This window comes from Meriones unguiculatus, chromosome 3 (assembly GCF_030254825.1).
Source record: "Meriones unguiculatus strain TT.TT164.6M chromosome 3, Bangor_MerUng_6.1, whole genome shotgun sequence".
Lineage (NCBI taxonomy): Eukaryota > Metazoa > Chordata > Mammalia > Rodentia > Muridae > Meriones > Meriones unguiculatus.
In genome coordinates this window covers 137,276,861-137,296,197 of record NC_083351.1, presented here as the reverse complement: position 1 = coordinate 137,296,197, position 19,337 = coordinate 137,276,861, and the positions used below count along the sequence as shown (strand labels likewise).

The 19,337-nt window shown below is 43.9% G+C and overlaps 1 protein-coding gene across 2 annotated transcripts in view; it reads right to left on the bottom strand.

The window, feature by feature from the left end:
• The window catches only part of Mpp7 (MAGUK p55 scaffold protein 7), a 179,733-nt gene that overhangs the window by 62,381 nt on the left and 98,015 nt on the right, over nucleotides 1-19,337 (bottom strand). For both annotated transcript variants that reach the window (XM_060380624.1, XM_060380625.1), the window contains exons 4-5: nucleotides 7,847-7,924; nucleotides 5,107-5,187 (exon numbers count right to left, since the gene is read on the bottom strand). In XM_060380624.1, the coding sequence (XP_060236607.1) occupies nucleotides 5,107-5,187; nucleotides 7,847-7,924 (159 nt within the window). The remainder of the gene's footprint in view (nucleotides 1-5,106; nucleotides 5,188-7,846; nucleotides 7,925-19,337) is intronic.

The window sequence follows — 19,337 nt, the reverse complement described above, 5'->3', positions numbered from 1 at the left end:
TAATAAATTCATGTAACTCAAGTACCTGGCACATGGAAAGGATCATTAAATAAACAAAATTGCTCAAAATATGTGAGAAAATTCTAAAATCATGCACCAGGAAAAAAAAGTCAGCACAAATAAAAAAGTGAAGATGAAAATGAGTTCCATCAGACAAAAGATGATGCACAAAGCAACAGAGCAACATCTTTAAAATTCATGAAAAGAATACTGGCAAGCTAGCCTTCTATACCCAGCAAAAATATCTTTTAACAGAGAAGACTTTCATGAGATGGGGAATTTTTAATGAATTGCCAGCAGACCAGCTTTGAGAAGAAATGTTATAGGGAGTCTTTTAGCTGGGAGGAAACTGGGTACACTTACAGCAGTTAAGGCTATGAGCAATGAAATGCTCACTGTCTCAATCATATCTCACATGGTGAGAACAAGAGATGGCTACTTAAAACAATCTTAAGTGATATACTTACAACATTACAGGTAATATTAAGAACACCAGCTATTTCTCTTCTTGGCTTTCCATGTCTAAATTCCTGTAGAATTTTGTAGATTTCAAGTTCATCATGCTTAATAGCTTTGCTTTAGGAATACTGTTGCCTAGCAACATTTTGTACTTTGGACAATGAGAAGTCATTTGGTATTCCATTTTCCTGTTTTCACTGAGGTGATTTTATTTTTCAGCATACAGACTTTCCTCTCAAATGGCAGAACTTAAATTAAAATTGTGTTTCCATGTGCCATAACCACTGATCACAGCTGATGGGTTTACCTGTTGCTCAGAAGCATCTACAGGAAATTGAACACCCGGCTGTAACTCGCCGCTGCTGTGGACCCCTGGAGGCAGCTCTATGCTTGAGTGTCTGACAGGTGCGCAGAGTTAAATATCTGCTCATCAGGATGAGGGACACTGATTTATCTCTCCAGAAAGACGCTCAACTTTTCCTCCAGCTTCCTTTAATGAAGCTTCATCCTTCAGGCTGAGGCCATGAGTAATTTCTGGTAAGTAAATGTTCTGGAAAGCTGAAGCAAGTCTCTATTTTTTGTTTGTTTGTTTGTTTGTTTTAGTTTTTTTAAATCTGCCCAATTTTCTCTGACATCCTAAATTATAATACCATGCTCCACAGAGGGTAGCACATCATTGTTTGATCAAAATGAGCACCAGGATGACACAGGCTAATTTATTTGCCCTTAGTGAAGCCCTGTGTGTGTGTGTAGATGTTGGCATTCAGTAAAGACTGCTTTTGTTCACTAGAGCTCACTACCCATGAGCAAAGCAATGTTGCTCCTGCCCATGCACCATGGCAGCAAACACTCGGCTACTCATGACCTCCACCTTCCTCACTGTCTGTCATCAAACATTTCACTGCTCTTCCTGGATGAGAAGCGCTTAAAAGTGGTTTTGTACTCGTTAGCTGAAAAGAAAAATTTACTTTTTAGATGGTGATAGATCCGATAACATTGGGTATAATCTTTAAATTTTGTGACAGTCCTCAAGTAAAGTTAATGCTGCAGAAGAACAAATTATCCCTTCATCATGAAAGGCTCCTGCCACAGGTCACAGAAGAAGCGTGCACTCTTCAGAAGTGAGAGCTTACAAAAAGCAAGATGAACAGGTCACAGCCTTAGACTGTAAATGAGAAAGTATGGACAAAAATCTTCATTATGTGAGCAGGTTAGAAAGAGTGTAATGGTGCTGGGGGAAAGGTTTCGTGGATGAGGCACATGCTACGCAAGTGTGCAAATGTGAGTGTGGCTCCCTGGAACCCAAGTGAACCAGACAGGGCAGTGGGCATCCGTAATGCCTGCACTCCGATGGCGAGGTGGAAAGTAGGGTCAGGGGTCAGCTAGCCTGCTCTACAAAGCAGCAAACAAGAGCTTCTACCCTGAGACCGTCCTACAAATGAACACAGAGGAACACAGATGCACACATTCGCACACAAACACACAGGGAGAGAAGACTTACAAAAACTACTACAAAAGAATAAAAATTCCAGACGCCGAATAGTTTTCACAGAATGCAAGTTACTTGAAACTCCCCATGTTGTAAGAACAGTGTTAGTGTCCAAGGTAAGCAAGCAATCAGCACCTCTTCTATCCTACTAAGGATAAATGTCAAATACATTTATATAATGTGTCCATCATGTTTTAAAAACTGTGTGTGTGTGTGTATGTGTGTGTATTCCTGTTGCTAGGCATCAACGCCCAGGCTTCAAAGATACTAGGCAAATAGTCTTCCTAGTCTTCTACTAAACTACAGCTCTAACCCCACTAATATTTTTATGGTTCCATATATACTTGAATCTATTTGGATTCACTGTGGTATGGACTTTTCTTACATTCTGGCCTCTGATTATCCGGTTATCCCAGCAGCACATGCTGAGTTATGCCTTAAAAACGAGCCATGCCACCTGAGCAGGGCCACCAGCACACTACACTGAGTCCTCTTGACAGACTCCGTGCCCCTCTTGTGGGCTTTGCTCTCTAATGGCACTGTGCCTACGGAGGAACCCTGTCCCTTCTCTACTTTCCCCGGCACCCAGAATGAAACACCTTTCTACTTTCCCTGGTACCCAGAATGATTACAATTAGGGTGGTCATACTGTTCACCTCCCTAATAGAGTAGCCACCGAAAGGAACAGAGACTATTAAAAACAACAACAGAATTTCAGACTGCACTGGGCAAGCTCAGCTCTGAGCTCCTGCCTGTCCTTGAGTACACAGTCCTGTCTGGCCAGAGGACCTTATTATGTAGCCTTAACCTTTACAACCTCTTTTTATTAAGACTTCCTGTACTGTTCAAATTTACCCAAAGCATTTTCTGTTCTCTCTCCACCCCCAACCCACCCCGGCCCTCTGTGCCTTACCCTGTTTACCTCACACCCAAAGCCAGTTCCTCAGTGGTTAATTTCGCTCACTGCTTCCAACCCGGACTGGCATTTCCTACCTTCATCATTCAAATGGGTCCTCGACCAGTTATACCTAGAGGGTTTGGCATAAAACAGGCACTGGGTAGACATGGATGAAGGCCTACCTCATTTCATTTGAAAATTACCAAAGAGAAGCTATGAGACTTGTCCAAGAAAAAGATGGCAGACCCATGAGGTCTATATATTACTATTCTATGGTGACTGTGTGTTTGACTGCGCATGTGTTGGTGTGTTGGGGAAAATTCTTACTGCTCTGGGAGTATATCTCATGTCTCTCCTCAGCACTGTCAATTAAGTAACTGAAACAGAACAGAGTCTAAAATTAAGTAATTTCCTTTTCACACTAAAAATTTAAGAGGTGTTTACATTACATTAGAATTGCATATACAGATACTGTAGTCTACTTACCTTGCTTCCCAGGATAATGGAATTGAGTGGTTATATTCCAAAAAGACCTAAAATTTGTTTTAAAGGTGAGCTTTCAGGAAGAATTGCCCTTACCAGAGGCATTCCAGAGGAGGCTACTACACAAACTGCTTCAAGGAGACCAATGTCAAATGTTAAGACAGCGACGAAAGAAAGATGCTCTGTTCACAGGCCTGGCAGGCCACAGAGCGAGGCCGCTCGCTCAAAGACCATGCCTGGCTCCTAGCCAGGTCCATCTGTCGAGAGAACACACCTTTGACGCTAACCTTGCATCCAGGTTTTGGTCATGCTACTATACAAACATAAACACTAAGCGATCACCCACCTGACTGTTTTCTATAGGATGAACTCTGGCTGCTCACTCCTCTAACATCACAATGCCATCGGGCAACACCTGCCTCTTGAAACAAATACCGTTTTCTAGGCAGAACGACGTCTGTGCTGGCAGCTAATTTCATGTCAAACACTGTTGGACAGACTAGCAAAATCTTTCACTTTTCACCTGAAACTGCTTTCAGCTACTTAGCACTGCTGAAGCAAAACAACAGTCTTGCCCGGGTATTTACCCGGCTTCCCGAAGCTCACCGCGTCATGCCACGGCTGATGTTAATTTCTTACAGACAGTAGAAAGCCAAATGAAGCAATCTTCAGAGCACCGTCTGACTGCAAATCTCCTTCCCGAACCCCTTAATCATAAGCAACATTTGCTCCAATCTGACCCTGCTTTGGAATTAAAGTTTAACCTCCTGAGCCATTACACATCAATTAGCCACGTAGTGTCATTTACGGTCTATTTACCCGTGACAGTCATGTTCCGTACGTATTCTCTTAGGATTACATAGTACGGTTTACGGATGTCTTGCTTCAGCTTGATTCATTACTATCTCCTCTTTCTAATGTAAATTTAAGACCAAATGCAGCATGGCTCTAAAAGACATTTCTCCCAGAGGGTAAAAAAATCGGGTTTTCCACCTTGGAGAAATTGGTGGTGGGCGATCAAAATACATCTTACAAAATTCTCAAAGAATAAATTATTATTTTAAAAAATCTCATTCAATATCCTAAAATGTTCAGTGATCATCATAAAATAACTTCATTTAATTGTGGGATTCAGGTGAGACAGTAATTCATACATAATGGCAACAGTGTCAAGTCCAAAGTGACCACATTGTAGGACTCCACACAGTCAGATCTCATACATTCCTGGCCTGCACCTTCTCTACACACATCCCATCTGGAGGAAAGATAAGTGATAAAATCAGGAGGTAGTGAAAGCAAGAGAACGGAGGCCTGGGTACCAATGTTCTGTAAGTATTCTATACATGAAAACTGCTCTGTAACATGGAACAGAATCTTGAAGCATGGGTCATTATGAAGAACAGGAAGTGAGGACACTAGAAATGCTGAAATCCTGCTGTAGTGAAGCACCTATCAACACACAGCCAAGGAGGAGGGATCTAGGCTAAAATCCCCGAAGGGTCCCTGTTCTGTGCCCAGTACATCAATGAACACCTGACTTTCAAAGCAAGGCAGATCTGTCAACTCTGATCCTCGCTTGCAATTACAGTCCTGTACAGTTCAGCACGTCACATGATCTCTGAAAAGATCGGTTCTTTTTCCTTGACAGATGTGGGGAGTGTGGACATTGTACCCGTTAGAGTGAGCGTTTACTTAAAGACGGAAGCGTGAGGTAACTTGCCACAGCCCCGTGAGCAGCCGCAGAGACGGCAACAACACAGGCTCAGTTCCTTCTCACCTTCACGTTGGGTTTGGACAGCAGTTTCAACAGCTCCCTGATCTCACTGCTCAGCGGCTTGTTCTGGAGCTCCTCCGCCAGCTGCAAGGGAGATGACATCAACATGAGCAGCAGCTCGCACAGCGCCCTCGGTCTCGCTGTGTCACGGCTGAGTCTGTCTGCTTTCCAGAGCTCCAGGATAAGTCAGCACGGAAAGAAGCAGCCCATCAATCCATGCTCTTCTTTCCAGACTCAAACCCAGGCTGAGTGCAGCTGGAGTACTCCCGCCAGCCAGTTCACCTTCTGATTTACTGCCAGGAGGGCAAATCCCAGCACTTCATCTACGTGAATGGTCTTCTGCACACAGACAAAGGGCCATTTGTAAAAGGCCTGGATCCGCTTTGACAGTGTACAAAAAAGAAAAAAAGAAAAAAAAAGAGAGAGAGAGAGAGAGACAGCTTCTGGATGAGGTGATGAAATCCTCAGGGCTTCCAGAAACCCACAGTAGTGGTGCTGTTCAGAGCTGGGGTAAAAATACCTCGGCTGCTTCCAACAGTCAATGGCCCATCGCCTTTATTACATTTCTGTACAGTCTACAAAGTCTATTAAACACGAACCCACAACAATTTGGCAACTACTAAGGTACCAAAACTACCAGCAGTACTATACTGTAATCATCAAGAATCAAAGAAAAGACTGGAACGTTGAGCCTGACTCGTGTTCTCCAGTAAGAGATCTGGAGTGTTCTCACCGCAACCAAGTATGCTGAGGTGGCAGACGAGCTAACTCCCTTGAGCTAATCCTTACGAAATGTGTATGTGTGCACAAGAGCGCTAAACCACAGCCCACAAATATACACAACCGCCATTGGCCAATTGTAAACCAGGTAAAATGTAAAGAAAGAACTTCCCAGCGAGAGTTCTAGTCAATTTTAGTCTAAGAAACACTATACACACATTAAAAACAAGATTCAAACAGTAAAATAAAGGATTAGAATTATGAAATATATGATATATTATTAGAATATGTATTTAATATTTCTTCTTAAAACACCCCATTAGTCCTACCATTCTGGCAGGACAAGGTGATTCTTATCTACACAAGAGGAACTTTCTGAAGAGTTATAATATACACAGACAGCAAAAATTGGAGGAAATAGATAGATTCATCAATTACACTATAAAATTGCTTTCATTTTATAAAGATACAAATCTTTTACATAACTTTTAACCTACACAAAGAGCTCATTACTCACTGCATACACGCATTTTAACATTTCAACACTCTACTCTGGGGAATTAAACAACAGGGATTATCATCACTAGCAGATTCTAATCTGTGTTTGTTCAGGAACTTCTGGACCTTGAATCCATATGGCACATGCCTGTCAATCAAGAGCAAAAGTGCAGGCTGGAGAGATGGCTCAGCAGTTAAAAGTTGCTTTTCCGGAAGACCTGAGTTTGGTCCCCAGCGCCCACATCAGGCAGCACACTACTGCTGATAACTCCACCCCCAGGGGATCCGTCATCCTCTTCCGGTCCCCACGGGCACACACAAGCACATGCACACACAAATTAAAAAAAAAAAAATAGTAAAAACTAAATCTTTAAAAGGAATTGCTATCATTTGCCTGGGAGGGACACATTAGTGTGCACACAAGTGCTTCCAAAACCTCCCCCTGCTCCGTGTCTAGGTACTGGTTTTTAAGGCTCTTTCAAGTCGCAACTGCAGCAACTTGTAGGACTATCTTTACACTTTTCTTTATTTGCCTCTTAAAGTGGGTTCGGGGTCCTGGCTGCAGGTACACATCTTGGTGGGCCATGTGTTGCAACACATGCCTGTCTGCAGAGAACACAAAGGGACATACGCGCCTGCGAGCTGAGCAGCGCATAGCTCCAGGTCAGCCTCAGGGGCGTTAGTTACATACAAGGACACAAAGTCAACTTTGGAAGATGGTCGACCTTCTGTTTTCATTCGGGGCCCTGACACTCTACAGCACTGAGCTATGTTTTGCTTTATGGCAACAAGAGCACATGGGAAAAGTGGCAAATAGGCTGTAGCAGTCACCAGCACACAGCAGCACACTGCTGTCCAGCTCCACACCCTGACAGCTTGTCCAGGTGTGTTCTCAATTCATCTGAGTCCCAGAGTTACCAGTGGGAACCAGGAGTGAGTTCCCCTTTCCTAGGCTTAAAATAAAATTATAGCGACAGGAAATTAACTACTCCATCAATGCCAAATGCTTCTAAAATTTATTTTTTGGTTATGAAGGTAATTTGGAATGGTCTAATATCCATAAATCATTACTATACTCCATAATCCATTTTGAAAACAATCCTGCCTTTTATGGGTTTAATATGCCCAATTCCTATCCCAGTAGCTGTCATTTTTTGTACTGTCAGCAACGTAACTATCTCATTTGTCTTTATTTCTCCAAAGCATTCCCCTTGTGTGACTTTCACAGAACACTGAAGCCAGATAGTTCTTCTCTGCATAGAATTTGAAGCCTACAGTTTGTATTACATAATCACCAAGGAAATACCAGGGTAGCTCTACGCACAATGTTAGAAAAAAAAAAAAAGTGGCTAGAAATCCACGCAGCAGCAGCAGGAGCTTGGTGATGACAGGGATTTGGGAAACATTTGCAAGTTCTTCTGGTTTTCACTCAGAGGATCACACACATCTGTCTGCAACGGGGTAGGTCCCCCTTGGGCCAGGTCCGTGGGTGCCACATCCTGCAAACCCAGAGAGGCACACTTACATCATCAGCCAGCGTCGCTGCTCCGTGGAGAATGGGCGCGGGACTGTGCTTCTCGTAGTAGTGCAGCTTTTCATGAATCTGGAAAAAAACAGACAGCAGTATGAGCTCACCTGCCAGCAAAGCAGGGTGGGTACTTCAACACTTTCACTACTGTGAGCAGAATCAGCTCTCTCAATCAGTTTAAAGTCACATGTTAAGATGGTAGAGATGTGTCTACAACCCATCAATTGTGAGCAAGGATCAAACGGCAAAAGCACATTCAAACAGAACACATAAGAACACCAAACCTCTGTTTCTCCTCCTGAACAGAGCGCACTGTTCATAAGCTACAGAGCGCACTGCTCATAAGCTACACTGCCTCAAGACTTCAGGTATCCCGTGTACCTTATGATCTCACAAAACAACAATAGAACAACAAATAGAACTAAACAACACGAAAACATCAGCTATGAACAAAGCGGAGCAGTAAGTAGCACCCACGTTTTGTTAGGCTGGTCTGCAAAGAGCTGGCAGGCTCTGGGAGCTGCTGAAGCCAGGCACATGCACCCTACCCAGGATGCTGTTCCAACTGCTTGCTTTGTTATCCACTCCACTCTCCTCCCCACCCCACCCCACCCCACCCCATTGTCACTTCCCAAATTCAAATCTGAAAGAAATTAAGGGATTTCTGACTGCAGACATCGTTACTATCAGGTTAAGTAACATCAGGCCCCATACTGCAAAATGTTGTCATATTTGTTTAGCTATTTTATTGGGTTCCAACCCTTACTCCACCCTAATCCCTTTCAACCCCCAACGCTAGGTAGGAGAGAGAGAAGGGAAGAGGGGACAGGGGACAGGGGACACAGCCCTCTATAGGCTACTTCCTGCTGATTGGGGGTACAGAGTTCCTTGAGGCAAGCCAAATCTTGGTCATAATACACAGCAGTTCAGCAGTCCAGCAACCTAGCAATAGCAAACACAACAGCAAAAGCCACAGCAGGAGGGAGCAACAGCTACCACAGGGCCTCTGGGTGCTCTCCCATGTATACCCTCTCGGGAGTCCCCAGAATTAAATTATCTGCAGCTAGCAAAGATCATGGCCCTGCAAGTGCATGAGGCAAATTATAATCCCGTACTGTAAAGCCGCCTCTTATCCACACCTGGGATAAAAACGAAAACATATTCACATAACTGGATTTTTAAAGAAACCAAAACTCACTACACTAAAACAAATAAATAATATTAAAAAGTAAAAATAACCCCTTTCATCACCATGACCTAATAAACGTAAGCAAGAATGTATTTACAAACAGTATGAGGCAAAATGAGTTTCTTTAAAAATATTTGGCTAGAGATATGGCTCAGCAGTTAAGAGTGCATGATGCTCTTGCAGGGGCCTCAAGTTCAAATCCCAGCACCCACAGCAGGCATCTCCCAACCACGCATTGTGGTATAGTGACACCTTCTTTGACTAATATGTGAAGTGACCATCTGAATTTATGTCCCCTCCTTGAGAACTCACTTTAGCCTATTCTTATGGTTAAACTATCGTCTACTGTGCTTGAAAGACAGTGTCTCACCAGCCTGTCAGTCATATTCACAGCTAGTCAGCCCCTTGCAAGAGTCTGCAAGAGAGATTTTCTTTTGATTAGCCAGACGCTCCTGCTGAGAGCAAGTTCTATTACTTTTGGCAACCTGGTGTAGAAGGCAGGACATCCGGGAAAGGCTGTGACAGTTATGGCATTACCAGAATGAGCAGAGTTTTTGTTGTTTTTGTTTGATTGTTTGTTTGTTTGTTTTTTCCCCTTTAATATCTTGGAGCCTTTAAGCTTAAATATTTATCACTAATTATAAAAAATGTAAGAAATTAAATACTTTTTAGGAAGCCATGAAATTGTGATTTGAAACAAAACTGAGGCATGCTGAAAGCTAAATCTATTTTTTAAACAATCACCTAGTGGTAGGCTGCTCAGTCGTGTCCAACACACACACAACTCAAATTTGTATAGTGGAACACACTGTCAACTTGACGGGATCTGAAGTCACCTAACAAATCGGCAAAGCTTTGGGAATGTCTGTGAGGGAGCTTCTGAGGTAGGCTGACTAAGGGGTGGGGGAGACCCCTCCAAAGGCAGCATTTACTCGGTGGACTTGTGCCGCACACTGACTGGAAAGGAGTAATGAGCTGTGCACCAGGGTCCAGCTCTCTCTGCTTCTGTGCTGTGGGTGCAATGTGAGAGCCGACTGATGCTCCCACCGCCATGCGCTCTCCCCAACAGCGGACTGTACCCTCAAGCCGTGAGCTGTCTGCCACGATTAACCCGTCTGTCCTTAAATCGCTTTCTGTCAGTATTTTTGTCACAGCAAAGATAAAAGTAGCTAGTATATGTTTCGTTTCTGAAATGAGTTTGATCCTAAAGAAAAGGAAGTATGGAGTATGGTGGCAGAGTCCTGTAATTTCCATAGGACAGAGACCAAGACAAAAGGATCCCAAGTTTAGGGCTATCTTGGGCTACATAATGTAATCCCAGTTAAAAAAAAAATAAAGTTAGTTAAAAGAAAAACACAAAGAAAATGGAACAGCTGCACATGGTATCACGATCAAACAGATGTTAGTTTGATATACAAAATACAACCTTTTCCCCTTTAGTGGCTTTTATCAGGCATTAACCACAGCACGGGGGGAGGGGAGAACCACTTAAGCTTTTCCCACTGATTTTAATATTATCTAAAAGTCACAGTCCAGGGGCTCAAGGGAGTGTTCAGTGGGTAAGAGCACCCACTGCTCTTGCAGGGTACCTAGTTTGACTCCCGGCACCCACGCTGTATCAGCTCACCTCCTGTACTAATGCTAGCTCCAGGGAAACTTGTCCCTGCTGGCTTCCAGGGCCACCTGCACTCACATGCACACAAACACACAGAGTTTAAAAATAAGTTATTGTTGTTGATTTCAACGAAATACAGCTGGGCACAGTGGAAACTGCCTGTACCCCAGATGGGGCTTACTCAGGAGGTTTGCCAAGGCCCCAGAGTATAAACGACAAGCCCAAGCATCAAAGAGAAATCCTTAGGTGTACAGATTTCAGTGAGATTATCTATATTATATGTATAATATCCACTTTTAAGTATATACCATCTGTGTCTTTCTGTTTCTGGGATACCTCACTCAGGATAATCTTTTCCAGATCCCATTATTTGCCTGCAAATTTTATGACTTCCTTCTTTTTAATTGCTGAGTAATATTCCATTGTGTAAATGTACCATTTCCACAATTTCTGTATCCATTCCTCAACCGAGGGACATCTGGGTTGTTTCCAGCTTCTGGCTATTAAAAATAAAGCTGCTACAAACATGGTAGCTAATCAAGAAGGTGGACCCTGGGGTAAGATGCTCAATCTTCATTCTGAAAGGCAAAGGGGACAGACATCGGAAGAGGGAGAAAACAGGGAACAGGACAGGAGCTTACCACAAAGGGCCTCTGAAACACTCTGCCCAGCAGGGTACCAAAACATATGCTAAGACTCACAGCCAAACTTTGGGCGGAGTGCAGGGAATCTTATAAAAGAAGGGGAAAATAGAAAGATTTGGAGAGGACAGGAGTTCCACAAGGAGAGCAACAGAACCACAGGAGTCTTTTGTGAGACTGATACTCCAACCAAGGACCATGCATGGAGATAACACAGAACCTCTGTAACAAACATAGCCCATAACAGCTCAGTGTCCAAGAGGGTACCCCAGTAATAGGAACAGGGACTGTCTCTGACATGAACTCAGTAGCTGGCTCTTTGATCATTCCACCTTAGGGGGGAAACAACCTTACCAGGCCACAGAAGAAGACAATGAAGCCAGTCCTGATGAGACCTGATAGACTAGGGTCAGACGGAAGGGGAGGAGGACTGGAGGAGGGGCATAGGAGAAGAGGAGGGAGGGAGAGTGGGATTGGGAGGGGTTGGGGGAAAGGGGGCTACAGCTGGGATACAAAGTGAATAAACTGTAATTAATAAAAATAAAATAAAAATTACAAAAGAGAGATCCTGTGCGTAAATAATAAGTACAAATAAAAATAAAATTTTAAATAAATAAAACTTTTGGCTGGACTCTATGCTGATTGGTTGAGCCAACAATTATTCTGTTTTTGTGTTAACGCTTGGTGCCAGGGCTTCATTCTCTGATACGGACTAGGCATTTAGATGCCATGGGAAACCAACTTCATTATCTCTCAACACTCTGAGTAACTGTCTCCATGTTCACTTACTTCTTCGAAGCTGGGCCTTTTATGGGGTTTTGTACAAAGGTTTCCAAGGTTGGTAGGAGCCCCCCTGTAATCTCATCTACTGACTCTGCTGCTTTCACAGTATAAAACTACCAGATCGGGCAGACTAAAAAAATCAAACCCTAAGACATGGACCACCTGGCAGCTGGTCTGTGGTTACAAATTCTTATAGCAGAAACTTTGCTTCCTACCATATTGCAGAAGAGGTACAGGTCTCTCCTTTCCATAAGGAGAAGAATTTGTGACTGTGTGACTCACTTTGTAACAACAGCAAATCAGAAATGTCTGTGTGTGTCACAATCTTCTACCCATGCCTGGTCTAAATTTCAGGAGAGTGAGCCCACACCCACCCTGACCAGACTGCTACAAAGCGGCTACCATGCAAGCTGAAGCACACAATGGTATGCAATTTATCCTTCAGTTCTGAAACGAAGTCCACTTTCGCTGTACTTTCTTTTAAATTTAGAAATGCATTAAAAATAGTTGTCAATACTAAGAAACTATGGGTACACATATTGTTGCTTTTAGAACAACCATGGGGAAGCCGTAAATAATAAATCCAAAACACGTGCTTTTCTTAACACTGCTAACAATACAGCAGCACAATTTACCCTGCTAGCAATATCTAATAATAAACAAAAAATATTAAACCATAAGATTAAAGAAGTTTGCAGTTACCCATAATTTCTAAATATTGGAGGATTAAAAGGGTAGGTTTGCAATTTAATACAAATTAACTATGGCTTCCACCAGAGCAGCAGTTAATTTATTTATTGCAGAATTATCGTGAAAGGAAAATAACTTTATTTATAAATAAAAAAGTTTATTTGAGAGTTCTCAAGAGTTATCACGCCCATTCTGCTCACGCGTGTCATTCTCTGGGCCCTTGTGCCTGCCATTGATGCTTTTTTTCTTTTCTCAGTGTCAGGGACTGGACCCAGGGCTGTATACGTGCTGTCAAGGACTTTTCCTCAGGTGCCAAGTGGGACACCTGAGCCATTGCATTTCTTTAAGCATTGAAGAGAATAGTTCATCTAATTTATAATCAGTTTTCAAGTCACAACAGAGACCCTTATCATGCCTTTGTCCTTCGACTTCTGAATCGCAGAGTGTGGGAACAGTTGTGTTCATAAGCACGGCCGAGGCACAAAGAAGGGGACGGTGACACCCACAAGAAAAGCTTTCTATAAGAAAGTGCTGACGAGTACCATGATCTCAGCCATGGTTAAGCTGTCTGCAGTACCTCTATGCAAATGAGAAATTCCTACACGGTTTCAAAACCCTTAGAAATGAAAGTACTAAGACAGGTTTTAGACTGAAGTTAATAATTAAAATGCATCAAATCATCAACTTTACTTTGCTGGGTGAAACTGAAATTTCTTCTATAGAATAGAAGGAACTCCCTCAGTACCCAGAACTACTGTAGCTAAGAAATACCTGGAAACCTTTCAGTGAGTCAACAACAAGGAAAAATCAACTTGACTTACACAATCTAGAAGTAACTAGCCTACTTCACTCTGAAACAGCCGGATATTTACAAATATACCTTTCAGTCTTCTAGAATAATTGGATTCCCCACTTTAAAAAAATGCATTTTCATTTCTTCTATATTAACTGACTGAATAAAACAACAAACACTTAACTAAGATGAAATGAAACTGGAAATGGCCACGGCTTCAGCAACACACTACTGAAATGGGGGTTTGGTTTTTATGTGGGCGCTTCCTGGTGTGAGAGCTAATACGGTTCGGTGTCCCAGCTTTGACCTGTGTGCTGACCTCGGCACCTTTTAGCACCAGCGCAAAGTCAACCCAGAGAAAACAGTGACCATCATCAGAACCCTCTCTGGAGGACAGCCTGATTTGACCTTTCAGTTCCAAGAAACAGCCCGGAGGAGTCTGTGGATCCCCAAGTGTGTCCTCATTCATCTTTTTGTTTTGTGAGCCAGGGAACTCAACCAGGGCTGGGAAGCTTGGGACCCCAAGGACCCCCTCCCCCATCTATGACTGGAGACTGAAGGGCCCCGTCGTGTGCAGGCCACTTTTAAGCAGCCACAGCTTCTGTGAGGCCAGGGCTGCATTGGCTGGGACACGGCCAGCACACAACATTGCATAGCCCTCTTTCCAATCTCCTTGTTCTGTACTCTCTTTCTGTCCATTCTGTGGTGATGTTCCCCAAGCCACAACTTATTCTCAGTACCTCACGTATCTATTCATGACCACCCATCACAAAAGAAACATCTTTGATGATGGCCGAGAGCAAATTATCTACGGGTATAAACACAGATATTTAAGTTGGGCCTAGTGGCACATGCCTGTAATCCCAGCACTTGGAGAGGCAGAGGCAGGAGGATCTCTGTGAGTTCCAGGCCATCCTGGTCTACAGTGTGAGTCTAGGACAGACAGGGCTATACAGAGAAACCCTGTCTCAAACAAACAAATAAACAAAAAACAAATAAACAAAAAAAACCCCACAAATACTTAGAAAGAAGTTGGCATTCTGACAATTTAGCTATACAACAGCAGTGAGGTCCCCTTCTAGGGACTTCCTCATCCATGTTTTGTTTGTTTTCCTGAGCATTTATGGTAAGATGGAACAAAAACTAACATCAAAATTGGACAATACAAACAAACAGAAGGAAAAGAGCCCAATGGAAGTCACAAGAGTCAGAGACCCACTCATTTGCACATTCAAGGCTCCTTTAAAAACACTAAACTAGAAGCATAATATATATTCAGAGGACCTGGTGCAGATGCATGCAGGCCTGTGCAGGCTGCCCCAGTCTCTCTGAGTCCACAAGAGTTTTATCATGTTGATTTAGAGAATCTTGTTCTCCGGGTGTCCTCCATCCCTCTGGCTCTTACGCTCTTTCTGCCTCCTCTTTTGCAGGCCTCCCTGAGCCCTGTAGGGGAAAGATTTGATGGCAACATCCTATTTAGAGCTGAGTGTTCCAAGGTCTCGCACATGCTGTATCATATCTGCCTGGAGGTTTCTGAAGCTCCTACTGGCTTCGGAAGAAGCTTCTCTGATGACGGCTGAGCAAGGCACTGGTCTCTGAGTGTGGCACAATGTCACTCCTGTCCTAAGTGTTCCACACCTCCAGGTGTGCAAGGCTGATTCCTGGTCCTCAGGTCTCAGCGGAAATCTTTAGCCCTTCTTTTAAAACAATATCTTTATAAGACCACAGATGTGTCAGCCATACACTGTCCCATTTTGCTCAGCTGTCAATATGTAAGTAGTATGAAGTATTAAGCCATTTTCTGAACTTCAACATCACATTTCAAAGCTCTCATCTCCCATCTTAGAGACTGCTTAATAATTCACTCTACAGAAAAGCCGAACAGTCATTTCACTGTCAGTGGATACCTAGATTATTTCTGCATTTTTGTACAGGTTTCTGGTGCTAAAACATTCTGACAGAGGCCTGAGAGACAGCTCAGTGGTGGTGCACGTACTGCCATGCCTACATAGGACCTGAGTTCAAGTGCCGAGTACCCATGTGAAAAACTAGGGATAGCTGCCCACGTGCCTGTAACCCAGGCTGGAAGGGTGCAGAGAGCAGATCCCTGGGGCTTGCTGACCAACAGTCTCACCGCACGGTTCAGTGAGTATCCCGGTCTCAAGTGAACAAGGCAGAGGGAGACAGAGCAGGGAGCTGATGTGGCCCTCATGATGCGCACACCCGAATCTACTCTCTTTTTCTTCCTGCAGTGGGAGTGCTGAGGTTTGAACCTAGAACCACACACATCCTCACGTGCTGTCCTTCACAGCTGTAGCTTCGGTCTCGTTCTTTTCCACACAGACGAACTGATTTCAAAGCACACCCCCCTCCCCCCTTAGCTGTGCTTTTGTCTGGTGTCACCTGCAGGTCTGTAACCAGAAGCACCTCTGCCCCTTGTCCCCTGTCTCCACCTGTGCGAGCAGTATGAAGTCTTTAGTAGTTCAACGTTGTAATAAATAGCAGCTGACCACCGGCCCCCAGCTGAGCCTTGTTGGCATGTGCACCCTGAAGCCACAGTTACTATTATAATAATAATTAATAAATAATAGAGAGGCAGTTTTATGGCGAGGCTTCCTACCCTCTATGCACTTGGGCTTCAATGGAGTCTCACAATTCCCTGTGTGCAGATGTTTAATATTCTCTATCACAGTTATACTTGCACTTTCTACAGCTACTATAAATAGGATGGTTTGGGGCTCTGTTCTGTTCTGTTTTAAATTTTCATTTTCTATTGGCTGCAGATACCTAGCTATACAACTGATTCTGTACACAGACCCTGCCGTCAGCCCCTTGCTCAGCTCGCTACTGAATGAACCTAAAGACTGTCCTCAGGAACAGGCACAAGCCCATGAATTTTGGCAGTTCCGCTTCCTTCTTGGCAGCCTTTGTGCACCACCCTCTTGCACACCAGTGTTTGCACCTGTGAAGGCACGCCCAGGGGCTAGTACAACTGACCCAGGCGGTGGAGGACTCCCTGGCGAAGTGATAACAGGAGCCTTGCTGAAAGCTGGTGAGTGGCACGGGGACCACAGGTGGAGGAAGTAAGCCATGAGCCTGCCCATGAGCGCTTCTTCCCTGGTAAGGGCTGCACTGTTCCTTCTCTAACTCCTGTCTGCTGCATGGACAGCCTGGCCCCACACACCCCTGTCCCCAATTCTTTCCACATGCACAGTCCAACTGTTGCAGCCCTCTAAACTGTGAGCCAAAAATAAACCTTTCTTCTCTTACACTGCTTCCCAGGTGTTTTGGTCACAGGTACCAAAAATAATAAACATCTGATTTTCAAAGCAATCATTTCCATTTTCTCTAGTACTTCTAATTATTCGGATTTTAGTCAGCATCTATTTAGAAGTTTCCTTCTGTTCCTCCTTCTTATTCACTAACACCATTTTTCATTAAAAAAAAGAAACCCTTATTTTATCAACTTCTACTTTCCTGTATGCTCCAAAGCAATAACATGTAATAATTGTACCCTTTTCCTGTGATCAGTTACAGCATGTGTTAACTTTTCATTCCTGCAACAAAACACCTAAGATACCTAATTCATAAATATTATTAAGAAGTCTTCTTTGGGCTCATGCTGTCAACGCTGCAGCTCATGACTGGGCCTGTTGCTCTGAGCCTGTGTTCTGGACGGAGGCACACGGCACTGAAGCACGCGGCGGAGTGAAATCCCTCAGCTCGAGGGGAAGAACCTGGGGTCACACCTCCCCCCTCGAGAACAGCCGTCTCCAGCGAGGACCTGCAATCATCACTTGGACTCCACTCTCAGAGGGCCACCACCTCAGGTGGTGCTCTTAGCTTTGCCAGAGCACACAGCACATGTAGTTGGCTGCTGGTCTCTTTGTTGACGCTCCTAATATTTTGTGTTTTTAATGACTTAAAACAGACCCACCATTTCCCTTTGTCAGACTGGGTGTCATCTTGTTCTGAGGTTACACCAAGTCATATAGAACAAGAGGGCCTTACTATTCTATCTTCCGGAATAATCTTGGCCGAACATACCCAGGAAGCAGCATGGTGGTTTATCTATTTGTTTTTTTCTGGCTTGGGAAGATTTATTTTATGTTCTTCTCCATGTTTTACATGGTATTTTTGTAGGATTTTTTTTCCTTCTTTTATTTTTGAGATTATAATTATATCACTTGCCCCTTCTCCCTCCCTTCCTCCCTACAAACCGTTCCCATTTTTCTCTTTCAAAATCATGGCTTCTTTTCTCATTCACTGTTTTATACATTTGTACGTCTATACATACATATTTTTAAATATGTATATATATATATATATATATTTAAATATAACCTGCTTGGTCTATACAATGTTACCTGTGTGTATATTTTCAGGGCTGCCCATCTGGTATTGGACGCCCAGCTGATGCGTTCTTCTCCCTCTCCCTCAGCATTCCTCAGGTCTGTAATTCTTGTGTGGGACTGCGTCCTGACTGCGTCCTCACTGGGTTTGCCCCATCTGCTTCGGGCATGTCTAGCGCTGCTATCCTTGCTCAAATCATGTTCAGGCAGGCATGCTGGTAAGAGTTTATGGGTGCAGCTTCTGACATTACTAAGTCTCACAGCAAACTCTCTGAGCCACCGGCTCCTAAAACCTTTCCAGTCCCTCTTCCGCAGTGTTCCCTGAGCCTTGGCTGTGAGAGGGTTTTGCAGATGTATCCTTTGGGGCTGGGTTCCACGTCTCTGCACTCTTGATTGGTTGTGTGTTTCTGGAATGGTTCTCTCTGTTGCGAGAGATGTTTCCTCAATGATGGGTAACTTATCTGTGATTATTTTTTTTAATATTTTTTTTATTTTTTATTTTTTATTTTTTTTTATCAGTTACATTTTATTAACTCTGTATCCCAGCCGTGTCCCTCCCTCCCTCCCTCATCTCCACCATGCCCCTTTCCAAGTCCACTGATAGGGGGGACCTCCTCCCCATTCATCTGATCCTGTTTTATCAGGTATCTTCAGGACTGGCTGCAAAGCCCTCCTCTGTGGCCTAACAGGACTGCTCCTCCCTTCGGGGGTGGAGAGACCAAAGAGCCAGTCATTGAGTTCCTGTTAGAAATAGTCCCTGTTCCCCTCACTTTGGGAAACCAGTTGGTTACTGAGCTACCACAGGCTACATCTGAGTGGAGGTTCTAGGTTATATCCATACATGGTCCTTGGTTGAATGTCAGTCTCAGAAAAGATCCTGTGCCCAGATATATTTGGTCCTTATCTGTGATTATAGCACACCTATTTTATCGGTAGTTGGGAATCATGCTGGTTTAGTAAATGGTTCTCCTCCCAGATCCAGGACTCCATAAGTCTTAGGGAGTTAGCCAGCACAATGCATTCCTTCCCCCTGGATGAGTGGGCCTAAACTACAGTTAGAAAGCATTGGTTACTGCAGGGCAAGGTGTGTGTGCCACTATCGCACCCTTAGTGTTACTGAACCATCTGGTTGTTTTCGTTCGTAGGCATTGTAGTGGGTAGGACAACTGATTTCCTCCCTCCTTTGGAAGCTTGCATGGCCCTTCTGGTACCATGAAAGACAGCCCGAAGGGAAGACATGTTCGGGTTAGCTGAGAGGCCTCTTGGCCCTGCTTCTGAAGGGCGTGGTATCTGCAGCAACAGGAACTGACCTCCATTTCTAGGGGGCAGCCCAGGACAACAGCCCGTGACCTGCAGGGAGTCTCTTGGGCAGGTCTTATGAGGATTCTGTTAGGTAATTTTTGACTCTTGCAGAGAGCACTGTCA